The sequence below is a fragment of the Puma concolor genome, chromosome C1, assembly GCF_028749965.1.
Source record: "Puma concolor isolate L17-30 chromosome C1, mPumCon1.1.hap2, whole genome shotgun sequence".
Taxonomy (NCBI): Eukaryota; Metazoa; Chordata; class Mammalia; order Carnivora; family Felidae; genus Puma; species Puma concolor.
This window is the reverse complement of record NC_141674.1, coordinates 117,595,087-117,613,066: the sequence shown is the minus strand read 5'-3', so window position 1 is coordinate 117,613,066 and position 17,980 is coordinate 117,595,087. Positions and strand designations below refer to the sequence as shown.

The following is a 17,980-nucleotide window of genomic DNA, read 5'->3' as shown; positions in this document are numbered from 1 at the left end:
TTTCAAGCAGAAAGAACTGTAAGCACAGAGGCCCTGAAGCAGGAGAAGCGTGGAATGTTCAAAATTAGTAAGGAGGCCAATGGAAGTAGAGCCAAGAGAACCTTGGAGAAGAACATCTCATGATATCAGAATGGTAGCCAGCGTCAGATCGTGTCAGGGCCTGGTGGGCCATGGTGAGCCACCGAACTGCAGTCTCTGTGTGATGGAAAACCTCTGGAGGATTCTGAACAGGGGATTAACACCAGGAGAGTTACATTCTAAAAGGATTACTCTGGGGGCGCCTGGCTGGCTCAGCTAGCTGAGCGTGTGACTCCGTCTCAGGGTCGTGAGTTCGAGCCTTATGATGGGCATGGAGCCTACTTAAATTTCAAAAATTAAAAAAATAATAAAAACAGAAGGATCCCTCTGATGGCTGTATGGAAAACAGCCCGGGGGCGCCGGGAGACAGTAACAGCAAGGACAGTGGTTGCGTGTCTACCGTGAGAGCACAGGGAAAAGAGCACGACAGCTCGGTAGCAGGAGAAGGGCAACAACTGCGGCAGAGGCCCAGGGAGTCCAAATGTGCTTGTAACAGTAAAGCCAACAGGATTAGTTCCCGAATTCAGTGCGAGCTACAAAAGAAAGCCAACAACCTCATAGCTTCTGGCCTGGGAAAGGGGGAGGGTCAATGGAGGTTAAGTCTTCAGACCTAGAAACTGTTCTCAAGGTATCAAATTCAGCTGTTCAGAAATAGCACGAGCATTTCGGACCGAAAACTGAAAAGGCAAAAATAGAACAACTGCTTTTTCTACTCACCGTTTGCTGATTGGATCATGTTTCCAGATTTTTGGACTTCATCAAATTTTGTAAAAATTACATTCAACCTGTATGAAAAAAAGCACACATATATGTAAAGACTGTTAACAATCACTGTTCACAGTCAATTATATTAAAACACTAATGTGAAACTGAATCACAGTCCAAAAAAAAGTCAATGATATAAACCCACTTAATAACAAAAACAGTAACTACATTAATAACATCCAATAATAATCAAGCACTTACAGACCAAGCACTGACTTAGGGCTCTCTCTGAAAAATCTTGTTTAATCCTTACCACAGCCATGTATGAGATTATCATCCCCATTTTACAGATGAAGAAATCAAGACCCAGTAACTTGCTTAGGGTAACACAGGGTAGAGATGCTAGCCCGGAGAGTAAGAATCCAGAGCCCGTGATCTCAGACACTGCATTAAACTGACTACTCGACACAAAGTGTATACATTATGAAAAGCCTGTATTTCTCCTATTTCTAGGCACAGACTGTTATTGTTCAAATGCACCAACATTACAATATAAAGGCTTTTCTGTGACTTACGCTTAATTCAGAAATGCTTAAGTAATTTCTCCAGAAACAAACAGTGACTAGGTAATCTTTAATTGAAAAAAATCTACATGACGTTTTCTATTAATGGATCATTTTCACCTTGACACTTTAATTGAAACAAAATCCCTTAACCAGTCAAAATATTCCATCCTAGTGACACCAATAATGAGAGGAAAATGGGGTGGGGTAGATGGGTGCTAATCTCGCCTGGTAGAAAAAGTCAAGAAAAAACTAGGCTTTCCCAAGCCCAAACAGATACACTGGAATAAGCGTAAAGGCAGAGATTCGAAAGCAATATATTTTTGCGTTCAAACCTACACCACCCATTCCAGGGACCCGGCGAGAAATTTTAGCACTTGCTTACAAACCATTCTTTCATACAAGCTCTAATCATTTCAAACATATTTGTCTTTTCTTCGCAACTAGAATGGACTCTTCTTCAGGACAGGGATGGGAACCATGTACTTTTGGTATTCTGTACGTCATGCAGGAGAGTTACATCACGGCGTGAAGACTGTTCCTGCCCTCGCTACAGAAACTGCACACATTCTGGCCTCCGTTCCTTCAGAGTTCATTCACCGAGTCTAGTACTGAGCTGGCCAGACGCTGAGGTGTGTAAAGTCCCTAATTTCCACAGCTTCTACTTCATTCTTTCCTACTTAGGATGTTACATTCTAAGTCACAGGGGAGCCAAAACTACGCATCAGCAAAGAGAGGTAAAATGGAGGGGATAAAGGGGCCTGACACACTGCCTCTCCCCCTTCCCACACCAGGGCAGAGATCAATCTTCTTGGCCCATCTTTCCATCTAAGCCCAGATGTAGCCTCAAAATCCTTCCCCGACCTGCTCCAGGCAGCCACTACCATTAATCAAAGTTGGCACCACTGAATTACAAAAAACTTGTGTCACCTGAGGACCAGATATGAGTAAAACTCACTTTCAAATCCAGAGGCTACTAAAGATCTGGAAAAATGTCTTAGAATCAATTTCCTATGATGTTTCCATCACCTTCCCTTTTATGAGCACCAAAGATCTCCAGTGGCATAAAAAAGCGCATAAATAATATCACTACACAGGTTGCCAGGGCATGCCCTGACCAACTTACCGCTTTATTGTGTCACAACTACACCCTCTGACGTGAGCATGCCTGCAAGTTTGCAAGATAGGGACAAGGTATACCTCTAGCCTCGCTGGTCCTAAAATTACTGCGAGGGGCAAGTATTTCATCCGTTCCTGGTAGAGTAGTCACCTTGTCAATGGCAAATGAGAACAAGACTGTAGACGCTCCATCTGGGATAATGTCCACTCACTGGGGCCACATTACCTCCAACTAGCAGGCCCAAACAACTAGGGATGAGAGGGCTAAAATGATTGCTGCCTTTTCGGTACCTGCACATTCATGCAGAAATCCCTCGGGAAGGCATGCCTTTTCCTCTACCCACACCCATCTTAGTAGCTGCACCTCATTCTCTACTCAGCGATGCCTATACGGCGGCTCCTAAGAAGGCTACCACCTCAAGAGATCAGTAACCTGGCTTCAGGACAGTCTAACCCCAACAGAGCATTCCTTAGGAATGGCTTTCGTCTGCTAGCTCTGAACACAGCAATACACAACGCCTCCCTGGGACCAGCGAATTTGCACAAGCCAAAAAGGGTGAGTTTTATACATTCAGAGACACTGAATGATGTGTCAAAGTAACGATTACCCTCTGAAGCCACCAAGTGTTTTTCATTTTTGTCTGTGAAATCTCTGGATCTCAAATCTGAATTAAATTTCTTTACTATTCTCACAAATAACTGGTACCATTTCTTCCTGGTTTTTCTGAACTCAAAATTTATATCCAACTCCTCAATCCGAACTGGCATTGCTTTTTTTTTTAGTGTGAGATCTAGTTATTCCTTCCTAGAATAACCTATAATATAAATTTAAAATAATTTCCTAAAAGCACTAGTAAGCTCACAGTCAACAAGCTCCAGTCATACACTCAGAGCTAAGTGACTTTTTAGTCTACTACTCTTAAATGTGAGCAGACAAACCAATTCAAAGATGCGTGAGCAAAGCTTCTAAAGTGAAAAAGGGAGTCCCAAGATGAACAAACGTATACCCCAGAATCCCAATTCAGAGGAAAAAAGAAGAATGAGAAGTTTTTAAAATATATCATTAATACTCCCAAAGAGATAAAGAAAATAGTGCGATTATAAAAGCAAACAGGAAAGGAGACCTTCAAAATGACAGAAAATCTGCTCCTCCAAAGAGCAAAGCAAACATTCGCAAAATATGTCAAAATCAAGTTTTTCAAAGCTCTGGAAATTAAACAAAGGTTTGCTACAGTCCAAGGAGCCCTCTTCAAGAAAAACTGCTCAATCTTGGTAAGGACAGCAAGCTTTTCACTGTTTTGCTGTGTCTTATTTCCATCACCAACTCACCAGCTGAAAATCAACAGCCTCACAATCATAATAGTTTGAAAACCAGCAGCCTCGAAGCCACTGGGAAGAGCTGAGCAAGTCTGGAGCACCATAAAAATCCCCATTCCAAGAGAACTGTAATGATTTGACCTGTCTGGCACATCCTAGAATCCCCATTCGCAGGGTTTTATTTTACATGATTCACAGCACATTCAGTAGGAGAGACTCTTACGCCTGAAGCCAAGATCAAAAAGAATCAGCAACAACTGCTTAACATGGCAGCTGCCTAAGATGATGACAACTGGGACAAAGACACCGACCAAAAAACTTACAAAGAAAAATGGAGAATGAGATGTCCACAGGGGACTTTGAAAAAAATCTGACACATTCCAGGGAATCTGAAAGACTATGCATAGGTGCAAGACTGTAGGAAAGTCTAAGAAAAGACCTGAGAACACACTAATGTCTCATCGCTGGCTGACCTTGATGCTCTGCACAAGCAGACAGAAAAGGGGAAGGCAGAGATGCATAAACTGCCCACCAGAACACGGAAAACATTCCCCAACATACACAGACAGCACTTCAGCAAAGGCTGCGAGGCTGACTGGTTGGTTTAAGGCATCCAAGGAAATGTCTATCAAATCATTAGCTGGACACTATGCTAACCAAGTAGAGACTTCAGTAGCCATACACATAAGAAAAAAATATAGACTTTATGGAATTAGTTCAGGAAAATTACTAAACAAGCAGGGAGGAACAAACACCAAGAACAACAAATCTGCACAGAAAAACAGACTGTGATGTCCAAAGGTGCACAATATATTATTTTAAATGACTTGTTTCAACAAAAAATTTATACATGTAAAGAAGCAAGAAAATATGGCCCATACAGAGAAAAAAAACACAAAAATCAGTCATCAGAAACTATCCTTAAAGAAAGCCCAGAGACTGAACTTATTAGATGAATATTTGAAATCAACTATTATAAGTATGTTGAAAATAAGTAAAGGAGATTATTTCTAAAGAACTGAAGGTACGTATAAGAACGTCTCACCAAATAGAGAATATCACTGAAGAGACAGAAAACATAAGAATCCTATAGAGATTCTACAAATGAAAAGTATAAAACTGAAATAAAAAATTCACTAGATGGGGTGCCTGACTGGACTGGTTGATAGAGCATGCAAATCCTGATCTCTGGGTTGTGGGTTTGAGCCTCACGTTGGGCATAGAGATTACTTTAAAAAAACAAAATCTTAAAAAAAAAAAAATTCACAAAAGGGCTCAACAACAAATTTGAGTTGAGAGAAGAAAAAAGCTGCAACCTTGAAGAGGAGTCAGTTGACAATATTCTGTCTGAGAAACAAAAGAAAAGGAACAGGGCACAAACAAACAAACCAGAGCCTAAGAGTTCATGTTCTTATAACGTACCAACATATATACATATATACATACCAACAAAACATATAATGAAATACCAGAAGAAAGAAAAAAGGACAGAATATATGGAGAAATAATGGCCAAAAACTTCTCACATTTTATATAAAATTTTAACCTACATATTCAAGAAGCTCAACAAACTCCAAATAGAATAAACTTAAAGAGATCCTAACCAACACACATGAGAAACAAACTGCTGGAAGAAAAGACAAAATCTTGAAAGCAACAACAGGGAAGGCACTCTTTGTGTACAACGAATCCTCAATAAAATAAATAAATAATTTCTCATTAAAAAAAAGGAAAAAAAAAAAACAGTGGAGATCAAGTGGCAGTGATTTCAAAGTCTTAAAATTTTAAATCTGAACCAAGTATACCTCAATAATTTGAAAATACATACACACATTAAAAAACAACAACAAAAACAACAACAAACCTAAAAATCTCAACCAAGAATTGTGTATCCAACAAAATTATCCTTCAAAAATGAAGCAGAGAAACCTCTCCGGACCAATGATATTTCAGTCTTTACATGAACGAATTTTAGGCTCTGGGTAGGGGAAAATGAAGAATTTGAGACATTCCTAGATCAACAAAAAAAACAGAGGAATCCTTCAGACTGAAATGAAAGGAGACCATACATTAGCCCAAATCCACATGAAGATATAAAAAACACCAGTAAAAATAACTACAAAGGTAAACATAAAACTTAGGTAAACATAACAGACGGTATAAATATATATATATATAATTTTTTTTTTTTAACTCTTCTCTTCTCCTACATAACTTAACGGGAAACTACATAAAGCCATAATTATAAAACTGTGTGTGTTGGTGAGCTGTAATATATAAAGACATATAAATAAACACGACAGAAGAAAGGAAGGGAGAAAACAGATCTACAGAAAAGTAAAGTTTTTAATACTGAAATTAATTAAGGGTAATAATTCTAACTGAGCTTCTATAAATTAAGATGTCAACTGAAATCCCCAGAGCAAACACTAAGAAAATAATTCCAAAAAATAGTAAAAGAAACAAGAAAATTAAAATGGTACACAAAAAAATATTTTTCACATAAAATAAGGGAGTAACAGAGAAGAAACAAAGGAGTCATGACATACAAAACACAAACAGCAAAATAGCAGAAATAAAATCTATCTCATTGATACTACATTAAATATGAATGAATTAAACACTCCATTGAAAAGGCAAAGATGACCAGACTGAATAAATAACACTCAACTATATGCTACCTACGAGAGATTCAGGTTAGATACAAAGACAGAGACAGAAAATAATAGGACAGAAAAACATACTCCATGCAAACAGTGCTCAAAAGAGGTCTGGAGTGGCTATACTATTATCAGACAGCATAGACTTTAAGACGAAAATTGCTACCAGTGACAAGGACATTTTACAATGACAAAAGGGTCAACATATCATGAAGATATAGTAATTTTATGTACCTAAGAACAGAGCCCCAAAATATATGAAGCAAAAGGTGACAGAACTGAAGAGAGAAATAAATAATTTAGCGGTATTAATTGGAGACTTCAATATCACACATTTCAATAATTAACAAAATACAGATACTTCTCAAGTGCACATGGAACATTCTCCAGGGAAGATCACATGCCAGAACATAAAACAAGCCTAAAACAAAATTCAAAGAAATGAAATCACAGAACATAGAAATTATGATCTATAACCGCAGTTATGATAAAATTAGAAATCAATGACAAAAATGAGAAAATCACAAATAATGTAAAAATTTAATAAAACACAAATAACACAACAGCACTTAAATAACAGTTAAATAGCACTTAAAATACTAACAAAACACTTAATAACAAAGATGTCAAAGATAAAAGCAAACGGCAAATTAAAAAATACTCCAACACAAATAAAAATGAACACAATATACACAACACGGTATGCAGCTTTAGTAGTACTTACAAAGAAATTTACAGGTGTAATTGCCTACATTAAAACAGAAGATATTAGGAGTGCCTGGGTGGCTCAGTCAGTTAAGCGTCCAACTTTGGCTCAGGTCGGGATCTCACAGTTCCTGAGTTCGAGCCCCATATCAGGCTCTGTGCTAATGGCTCAGAGCCTGGAGCCCGCTTCAGGTTCTGTTGTCTCCCTCTCTCTGTGCCCCTCCCCCACTCACACTCTATGTGTGTGTGTCTCTCTCAAAAATAAATAAACCTTAAAAAAAATTTTTTAAAGAAGATATTAAATCAATAACCTAACTTTCTATCTTAAAAAACTGGGAACTCAAACCAGGCAAAAGGAAGGAAAAAATAAAGATTAAAGCAGAAATATATGAAATAGGAAAAAGAAAAACAATAACAATCAAGAAGTCAAAACTTAGTTCTTTGGAAAAAAAAAAACAAATTTGACAAATCTTTAATCTGATCAGAAAAAAAAAAAAAAGACACAGATTACTAAACTTAAAAGATAAAGGAAGGCACAGTACAACTATCCTTACAAAAAAAAAAAAAAAGCCCATGAACTGTGTGTTAAAAATTAGATAACCTTACGTGGACAAATTCCTAGACAGTCACAAACTACCAAAAGGGACTCAAAAGGAGACAAAATCTGAACAGGCCTATAACCAAGTAAAGAGACTGGATTATAACACCTAGGGGTGTCCGGCTGGCTCAGCTGGAAGAGCATGCGACTCTTGATCTCTGGGCAGTATTCCCCAAACTCAATGTGAATTCAGTTTCTACCAAATTCCTAGCTGCCCTTCTCCCAGAAATTGACAAGTACATCCTAAAATTCATGTGGACCTGCAAGGCACCCAGAATAACCAAAACAATCTTGAGAAGAACAAACTTGGATTTCAAAATTTACTACAAAGCTGGTACAGTGAGGTACGAGGAGGACAGACATACAGATCAACGAAATTACAAAAAGAAATCCTTACATTAACGGTCAAGTGATCTTCAAGAAAGGTAAAGAAAATTTCTAAAAACCACAATGAGATACGCCTTGGGATGGCTATTATCAAAAATAAAACAACACAAAAACACAAAAACCACCACCTTTGGCACTGCTGGTAGGAATGCAAAATGGTACACCACCTCTGGAAAACGGTATGGCGGTTTCTCAAAAACCTAAACCTAACAGGATACGATCCAGCAAGTCCACTTCTAAAATCTAACCAAAAGAACCGGACGCAGGGAACGTAGGAGCTATCTGCACATCCATTTTCATAGCAGCATTATTCACGATAGCCAAAAGGTGGAAACGAGTGCCCATCAACAGAGGAATGGATAAACAACAGAGGAATGGATAAGGACACACAGTGAAATCGTATTCAGCGATACGAGGGAATGACTCATGCTACAGTGTGACTGAACTCTGAACACACCGTGGTAAGTGAAAGAAGGCAGTCGGAAAAGTTACACTTTGTGTGATTTTATCTGCAAATCTCAAGACAGGCAAATCCATAGGAATAAAAAATAGACGAGTGGTTGCCAGTCTGGGTGGAAGGAAGCAATGGAGAGTGACTGCTAATGGAAACAGGGATTCTTTTCAAATGTTCTAAAACTTGATAGCAGTGATGGCTACGTAACTTTCTAAATACAGTAAAAACTGAACTGTTCACTCTAAAGGGGAAATGGTAAATTATGAAAAATACGAAAGTTATGGTATAAGAATATTTCAAGAAGGCTCTTATTTTAGAAAACCCGAAACAACGCTATAAAAAGGGAACGTACAATTATAACAAAAAAGGAAAAAATTTTAAATCAAATATCCAATAATGGAATGGTTGGAAGATAAATTTGAGAAAATCTCCCAGAAGGTGGAGCAAAATTATCAAGACAGAAATGGGAGGAAAAAATGAAATCAGAGGACTGGTCCAAGTCCCTGCCCAGACTGAAAGGCCCTCCAAGCGCACTGCACAAAAAAATGAGTATAGGCTCGTAAAAACCCCATTGACATAAAGTTTCAGACAAACTCTGGGTGCAAAGAGAACCAAAGTTATCTACATAGGATGAAGAATCAGAAGGACTTTGGCGTTCTCAGTAGAAACACTGAAAGGTGGACACAATGGGGCACTGGCTTTAACATTCTGGAAAAAGCCTTCCAATCTGGAGTTCTAAACCACAGCACACTATTAATATCAAGATAGAACAAAGACACCTCAAAGTCAAAAAGTTTTCCTTCTCCATGTCTCTTCTCGGACAGCTACTGAAGAATATGTACAACTCAAGTGAGAGAGAATACCAGGAAAGAGAAGATGTGGTCTTTGAGAAACAGGTGCACCGGCAGAGAAGACGGAAGTGAAGCCCCAGAATGATGACGAGAGAGAGACGTCAGGACGATAAAGGAAGAGATGGTGAGGGCAGCCAGTCCAGACTGGAGCAGGTTCAAGGGCAGTGTGTAGACGGTACTAGCACACGGTAAGCATGGAGACAACTACTCAAATGAAAGTAAGACCATCATTAACCCAGGGAAAACAAAAGGTTGTGCAGAAAAAAAGGGTAAAGCCATCAGTTCCCCGGGTACAGTGGGCTGTAAATAGCACACACGGTCATAATATAAACAAAATGCTGTCATAACCACAAGTAAAACATAGCTACAACTGGTGGACAAGGAGATGTCAAGTGGCTTGGCATGGTCAGGAGGAGCTGAAATTCATCCTCCGTCATGCAAAGTACAATTCTTACAGCGACAGAAACCACATAGGACAACACGCGCACGGTATTTACAATCACAGAGACAGGGCAGTCAGCACCCAGTGTTTGCCTCTGGGGGGAGATGGCAGAAGGGTAAGGGACTGCCTTTCTTCCGTGTATCTTATAAATTGAGTCAACTCTGTGTAAATGCCTCGCATATAAGATAAAAGTTAAAAATGAAGGAACATCACAGAACACATTTCTCCCCTGCTTTTGCCTTGGGCCCTCTCTATACCGCTAAAGCTTACACAAGCAACACAAAAATAAGTTTCAATTCTTCCCTTAGCGACACAACTGTTAGTAATGACTAGTGGATGTTCATAAATTTTTTAAGTTGAGGTAGCACAACAAATACACTGACAGAGCCATGCAAAACTATAGGTGGGCAAGGCCAGCGCTAACAAATGCAGCAGAGGACCAGGCCACAGCTACATCTATGAATTAAAGGACCTTCAGGTTTAAAGCAGCTACTGTTTGAGGAGTCTGGTTCCCAAATGACGGTCTCAGAAGCAATTTAACACCATAACCTTCATGAACTAAAATCTGTCATGGTGGATAAAGATATTTTCTGGAATGTGCCATGGGGTGACAGTGAATGTCAAAGTGGGCTAAAAGCCTGTGTCTAGGAAAGTAAGCCACAAGGAACTACAGGTGTGCCACACGTCTCACAAATACTGCACGACAACGTGGCATCTTACAAAGTCAGGCAGAAATTCATCACATTACTTTCCGACCACACCATGTGCACGAACTGCGAAGACAGTGTGTGTAAGACTGTAAAATGCTATACTGACCAAACTCAACTATGCTGAGACCTTCTAATGTGCAGATGTTGTTGACTATCTCCACATTATCTGGTTCCATGTGATTTTAGCCACCAGATAGATAACGAGACCCAAATAATAACTGAATACGTGACCCAAAAGCGAAGGTCCAGTCCCCCCAACGTGAAGCTGACAAAAGGCCAAGCGTCTGCCCAGCTGTGAAATGGAAAAAGAAACCGCACCTCAAAGCACATTATGGCTCTTATCGTTTAAGTCACTCAGCTGATGTGAAGGCATCTGTTTCATCATATATTTCTTAGAGATCGAATTAATTTTCTCAAATACAACACTTACTCAATGGACAAACTCTTAAGAGTACAGCATTTCTATTTCAGGATTAAATCCAAGTGTCAGAAAGCACTGTGCACATCCCACAATATTTTATTAGTCCTGTGGCATCTTGCTAGGCTGAAAATCAACGATGCTCACATAACAGCAAAATAGGTGTATGTAAACGATGTACCAGAAGTCTAGAACGTTCAAGTCCTCCCGTCAGCCACTTGGAGCCACATATAGCAGACAATGAATTTTCTGAACAACCAGAGGATTCTTTAAAGAGCAGAATTTCATTCCATTTGTACGTATCACCGGCAAAATCGAAATAAAGGTGGCAGGCAGGGCCTCGGACCATCACAGTGCTAGTGAAAGGTCTTGTAATCAATACAAAGAAACATGAAGTTTTGGCTTCTTTCACCGGAATGATGCCGTTGAAGCACCAACAGCCTCCCTCTCCAGGCACTGTGTCCACCAGTTTTACGACGACAGCCGTGAAGGATGTGGGCCCGTTTCCCTAGGACTGCCCTCTCCGTGTGGTCTACAATTTGTAGGAATTTAGGTCACATGAAATATCGGAAAACCTCATTCTCATTCGGAGGCCCAAGCTCTTCTGTAGCTTTTCAATATTAAAAAAAAAAAAAAAAAAAAAAAAAGGAGGGTGGTAGTGGAAAAACACCAGTACTGGGAGTCTGGACAAAAAGGTTCTAGCCCCAGCTCTGGCTGGCATTAAATGCCCCTAGAACCTTACCTAAATCGCTCTCTGTGTTGGGGTCGCCAAGACCAGCCCCAGGTTTAATGACGGATTGGAAGGACTCAGGACTCGGCACACAGTCACACTCAGAGCAATCACTACCATACTTAAGGACTCTCTGAGAAACCAGCAACGGGAGAAGGTACGTGGGGTGAGGTCTGGAGGAAACCAGGCACAAGCTTCCTAGAGCCCCTCCCAGTGGAGGGGAGTCACAGAAGATGTGCTGAATGCCCCAGCAGCGAGCTGTGACGACGTGTGTGCCGTGCTGTCTCCCCGCTCTCTGCCGGGCTGGTCACGCAGACACCCCCTGCGTAGCACTTACCAAAATGCCGGACACCCAGAAGGAAAGCAGGTGTTCGGCATAACACCCACTGCTGGGGCACAGTGACCCACTCTTTGGGAATGGTGGGAAGCCCCCCAGATCGTAGCTGCCAGCTGCCAGCCCAAAGCCAGCCTTGCGAGAAGGCCTCCCCAAGGACAGTAGTCTCCTTCGCACCTTCGCCTCTCGAGAGCTCTGTGTTCCCTTGTCACCTCCCGGACCCAGGAGCAGCCTTCAGACAGGATGCAGGAAGTCCCACTGGGTGAGATGGCGTGCTCGTGGCCCGGGGCCACCGCAAGCTACATAGCCTGGTGAAGCCATCCCTGGAGAGCAGGGAAGGGCTTCAGTGCTCACAGCCTGTCTCCCAACGGTGATGCTGACGTCAGGGCTTCAGTAAGAAGCCCTCTCCCTCCAGCCCTGCTCTCCCTGCTCACCCGGGCCCTCCAATTTTCCCTGGAACACTGTGCAGTGCTTTAATCTTTGGGTTCGTCTTTCTCCTAAGTGTTCTCCCATATACGCAAAGACCAGAAAGTTGAGGTTCATAAAACACAGTAACAAAAAAGTCTATTCTCACAGCTGACATGTTATACAAAAACATGAAAATAGTTTTATCCCCACCTAATTATCTTGCACGCAGCTCAGGTGCCATGGTGAGCAACCTGGGGTCAGACAGGACTCACGACAACAGAGTAGAGCCCCACTTGACTGCTCATGGAACTCCTACTTTAGGGTAAAAGGTCCACTTCCATCACATCCAATCAAGGGACATCAAGACAAAGGACTCCTATATATTTCAAAGTCCCATTCCATATTTGGACTCCCAAGACTCTCTAACCTCTTGTGAAACAGGGTACAGAAAATTAAAAGGGGAGTCAGGAGACAGGGCTTCTGTGTACTCTCCCAAGTCACTTCAGGTTTCTGGGTTTTTGGTATCTCCAGGGACGCAGTGACAGCTCGGATAAGCTACTCCATAAGCTGAGGCCACATCCAGCTTCCCAGGACTCACGCATTACTCTCTTACTTAAAGTAACGGGGCACCAAAAGGTTGAAGGTTTGTCCATCACACTTAAAATTATGGATATCCAGTTGTTCATTATTTTTTACAATTTTGACTACAACAGAGACATCTGTGGACTCAGGCTGTCTTGGACCTGATGAGACGCTGAGCTCCTTGCATTGGTCTCGATGTACTGAGATTGACAGAATACTACCATTTCAAAGAATTACTTCTCTATTTCTATCCAGACTCATTCTGGAAAGGCTTCGTTAATTCAAACAAATATATTTTAAGCACCTAGTACATGAGGTGCTTTGTGCATACAAGATATAGAAGCTACAGGAACCACAAGAATGGTGAATTTTTCAACACCACTCAATTTTAAATATACTTCTAAAATCAACACGCAGCATGAAACATGGCTAGGTGTCTGGGTGATAATCCTCCTTTTGAAGAAGTAGAATGGGAGGGGCCAGGACACAGGATCTGGACAAGATCCCCAACCACCAATCCTCCAACCATATATTCTTTGCATAAAATTACAACAAATTAAGTAGTGCAAACCAAGACGTTAACTGAAAAAAAGAATAGGGGAAGACGAGCAGAAGAAAGGAAAAAAGTCTGAACTCACCGGGACTGTGGTAATCCTTTTTTACTGAGATCTGCCCTCACACGTTCTCCTACATGTCTGTAAATTTCCACTAAGCTGTTTATTGCTGCATCTCGAACCTAGATGTAAAAGAAGAGATCTTACAGCTGCTCTGTGTCAATCCACAGCACTCGCTGCTGGGACACAACAGACTATACACCACCCCGAGTGTATCACCGATCTACCAAGGTGACTGTGATACAATCCCTTATAGACATTTGACTAGACAGAGCCATGTTTGACAGGCTGACGTCGCTGTACAATTCCAGTGAGTAAATTCAGGTCCCATCCCGGTAGACATGTGAAGTCCACATCCCTTCGTTCTTTCAATTCTTTCAGATGATGTCAGGAAACCAGAATTTTCAGACCATCCTCCCCAAACAGAAAACACTACAAATAAGTGAATTATACAAAAACAAAATACCATGTAAAAAGCATTCTAGATTTAACTCAATAAAATAAATACTTAGTGAGCAACCAAAATGGGTAGTAAAGTCTACACAGAGCCCTGTATTCAAGAAGCTAACAGTCCTGCAAGGAGACAGGGGCTGGGGGGTCGGGGGGAGCCCATAAATTCTATATTTAATACGGAGGACGATACTGTGAACATTATGTAAGAGTACAAAGAGCTCCCACAGTTTAGGGAAGGGAGCAAGCACACAGAAGATACCAAGAAACATTTCCTGGAAGAGGAAGGGACCACTTAAAATGTGCTTGGGGACCAGCGTTTTACCAGGTAAAGACGGAATGAGACAGGCTCCAAACAAGGTACAGCCTGTGTGCAAAGGTATGAGAGCAGAGATGCAGGGCACGTGCTTCAGGAAGAGCAGGTGAGTGGCTGGCCAAACACAAACATGAACTCAGAAAGCAGCAATAAGCGAGGCTTAAGAAACAGAACAGATTGAAAACAAACAGAAACAGGGAAATTTGAATGTGGACTGTCTGTCTGTCAAACATGATCATTGTAGCAATGTTGAAATTTCTTGAATGAGAAAACAGCAGGCAGTTGCACGACAAAATACCCTTGCTATTGAGAGATACCCACTGAAGTATCTCAGCGTCAAACTATCACACGTGTAAGATACTTTCAAATGGCTCAGGAAAAAAAGAGTGCATTTCTGCGGTGGGTGTGTGTACGCACACGGAGAGAGAGAAAACCAACGTTAACTGGTAAATACGGAGGTTACTACTGGCCCTACCATTTTTCTTTAGATTGAACATTTTGCAAATAAAAACATGGGGAAAAAATTTTTAGTATGCTGTGCCCTGGAACCAAGGCCAACCTGTGAGGGTTGGGGAGGAGGGGAGATGTGTCCTTACTCCAGCAGGCCTAGACAGGGGAGCAACATGATTTTGGACTGGGTCTCAAGCAATGAAAATCAAAATAACAGAGAAAAGACAGAGGAAGGAAGTAGGGACACAAAGAACAATGTACAGTCCTCGATCCTGCACACTACTCCTGAACAGTGTTACAGGACAGGGAACCTCACTGAGAACTTTTCCCTTTATGGTGGAAAAGGGAAACCTCACGCTATGGACCGAATGTCTGTGTCCCCCCCCACCACCACCGTATGCTGAAGCCCCGACCCTCAGTATGAGTGCATTTAGAGACAGAACCTATGTAAGAGGATAATTAAAGTTAAATGAAGTCCTAAGAGTAGGGCCCTGGCACAACAGCGTTGGTGTCTTCGTAAGAAAAGACATCCACGAGCTGGCTCCACTCTCCACTCGTGTACAAAGAGGTCAGGTGAGCACACGGGGGGGGGGGGGAGGAGTCTGCACACCCGGAAGAGGCCCCTCACCAGAACCAGACCACGCCGGCACCCTGATCTCCAACTACCGGCCTTCAGAACTGTGAGAAATAAATTTCTGTGCAGGCCACCGGGTCCATGGTATTTTGTTATGGCGGCCCAAGCTGACTAAAACAGATTATCAGTTTATTTGGGAAAAGAAACACCTTCTGATGTCAGGCAGCAGTTTTATATGGAGACACGTATGTTATCACACAAATAGTTAATGCCACTGTGTCCTGAGGATCACTAGTAAGCACATCGCTTGGCTCACTTTCTAACGATGGCATTTGTTCACAGCCGATCACCTTAATGAGCAAGCAAGATCTTGTCCTACTTAGAAAGTCTGGACCATCAACAGATTTAGTGGAAATACTAGCCTGAGAGTCAACGCAGATCTGGGTACCTGCTTGGCCTTTTAGGGGCTGAGTCATCCTGCATAAAATACATAAACTATTTTAGTCCCAAAGTTCTCCTTTGTGAGCTGAAGGCTGCTTTGAAGGCCACAGGAAGTAACAAACTCACTCAACAAATTTGAGTGCCTGCTAGATGCCCAGCTAAAGTGCTTACATGGCCCAGGCAGGGAGCACGATAACCGAGCGCAGCAGGGCGGGTGTGGAACAACAAATGGCATCGGCCGGGGCCCCACTGGCAGACAGAGAAGGGAATATGGAGGGTCGGGCACACAGGCTGCCATCACCTAGCCTTGGAGGAATAGAGGGCAGCTCTGTCACATCTCCTCATCTCTCAAGGGAAGTCGGAAATACGACAAATGTAAAAACACCAAGACTCTAGGGGCGCCTGGGTGGCTCAGTCGGTTAAGCGCTCGACTTTGGCTCAGGTCGTGATGGCACGGCTTGTGAGTTCGGGCACCGTGTCGGGCTCTGTGCTGACAGTGTGGAGCCTGCTTCGGCTCCTCGGTCTTCCTCTCTCGTCTGTCTTCCTCTCTCGCTGCCTCTTCCCCAGTCACGTGTGTGCACCCTCTCCCTCTCTCAAAAATAAACATTTAAGGAGAAAAAACACTAAAACGCTAAACGTAAAGCTAAAACGTTGTGCAGACACGTGTACACAGACACGTATGCCAGTCTGTTAGAATGCAATTCGGTTTCAAGCCAGCAGTCTGTGACCTACACTCTGTGTGTACAGAACAACACAATGGCTAGTGGAAGTGGAGCTATCTACATGTTCGAAACCAACATGCTAAGCCTTTGAAACCATCATTCCTCAGGCCCACAAAGCTACAGGGTCAGACAGCATTTGAGGGTCTGAAGCACCCCAGATGCAAGAGATACAGAGGCACACGTTTTCTTTGGCACTACAAAGTACTGTACTCCAAACGAGAAGCAAGTTCTGTAAAAGTAACTCGCTCAGGATGAAGGCACAACGTAGTGCTCACTTGTACACGCAAGCAAATGGGTCCCCTACGGCTTCTGCCCACCCTCAGGCTCACCAGAAAAAAGGAACCCCGACATCTGGGGCCGCTGGGACTCCAAGAGCCCCATATATTAAACGCTACCTGGCAGGCCCACGCTGAATGCTTTATGGAATCTGAGGTCTTTCAGATCTATGACCCTCCCTCACTGGACCACTGTTTACTGGGACACAGAGGAGGCGGGCCACCTTCGGGGCCCACAGCAGGAAAGACCGATGTGAAGGTTAAAGTAAGGGCAAGAACACGGGCACCTGCAGCATGCTCCCACACCCCAGGAGCAGGACTGATGGAGTGCGGCAGTGCAGAGAAGCGGGTGGTTAAAGTCTCCTGGCGGGAGGGTTCTGGGAGACGTGGACCGTGCGTGTCTGTGGGCGCATGCATACGGGTGCAGATGGCCATTGCCAAGGCAGACGTGAGGCTGCAGATGGTCACCTGAGTGTGGTTTCAGCACTCTGGCTCTATCTGGCTCTGAGGCAGACTGCCAAAACCTGCCCACTGAGCGCCAACCTCATTCTGCCCCAGGGCCGGGTGTCCCGGAGGCCCAGCGCGCATATTCCACGTCACCCGAGTGGCCAGGGGCAGCGCCTGAGTTAGGAACAAGGAAATTCCGCCAGCCAGGCTGGCTTTTCTGCTGGACTAAAGGATACCGTGTGATAGCAGTGATCAACGATGGACTTTTCTCCCCACGGGAAACAAAAATGGAAAGAAAACCAAAAAGACAGAAAAGACAAAATAACCCATTTTGGTACTTAGAACTTTTTTTTTTAAGTTTCTTTTCAAATTAATGTTGAAACAGAAAGCATGATTCAGTAAATTAAAACGTCTAAAAATCCCAGGGGCGCCTGGGTGGCTCAGCGTGTGAAGCAACTGACTCTCGATTTCGGCTCGGGTCACCATCTCACAGGTTCCTGAGTTCAATTCCCCAGATGAACTCTGTGCTGATGGGGTGGAGCCTGCTTGGGATTCTCTCTCTCTTCCTCTCTCTCTCTCTCTCTGCCCCTCCACTGCTTGCATGCCTTCTCTCTCTCTCTCAAAATAAAC

General features: G+C 42.6%; 1 protein-coding gene across 34 annotated transcripts in view; it reads right to left on the bottom strand.

The window, feature by feature from the left end:
* CLASP1 (cytoplasmic linker associated protein 1) overlaps positions 1–17,980 on the bottom strand; it is a 275,809-nt gene that overhangs the window by 156,350 nt on the left and 101,479 nt on the right. For all 34 annotated transcript variants that reach the window (XM_086718350.1, XM_086718353.1, XM_086718377.1 and 31 more), the window contains exons 7-8: positions 13,700–13,797; positions 796–863 (exon numbers count right to left, since the gene is read on the bottom strand). In XM_086718350.1, coding sequence (XP_086574476.1) covers positions 796–863; positions 13,700–13,797 — 166 coding nt within the window. The remainder of the gene's footprint in view (positions 1–795; positions 864–13,699; positions 13,798–17,980) is intronic.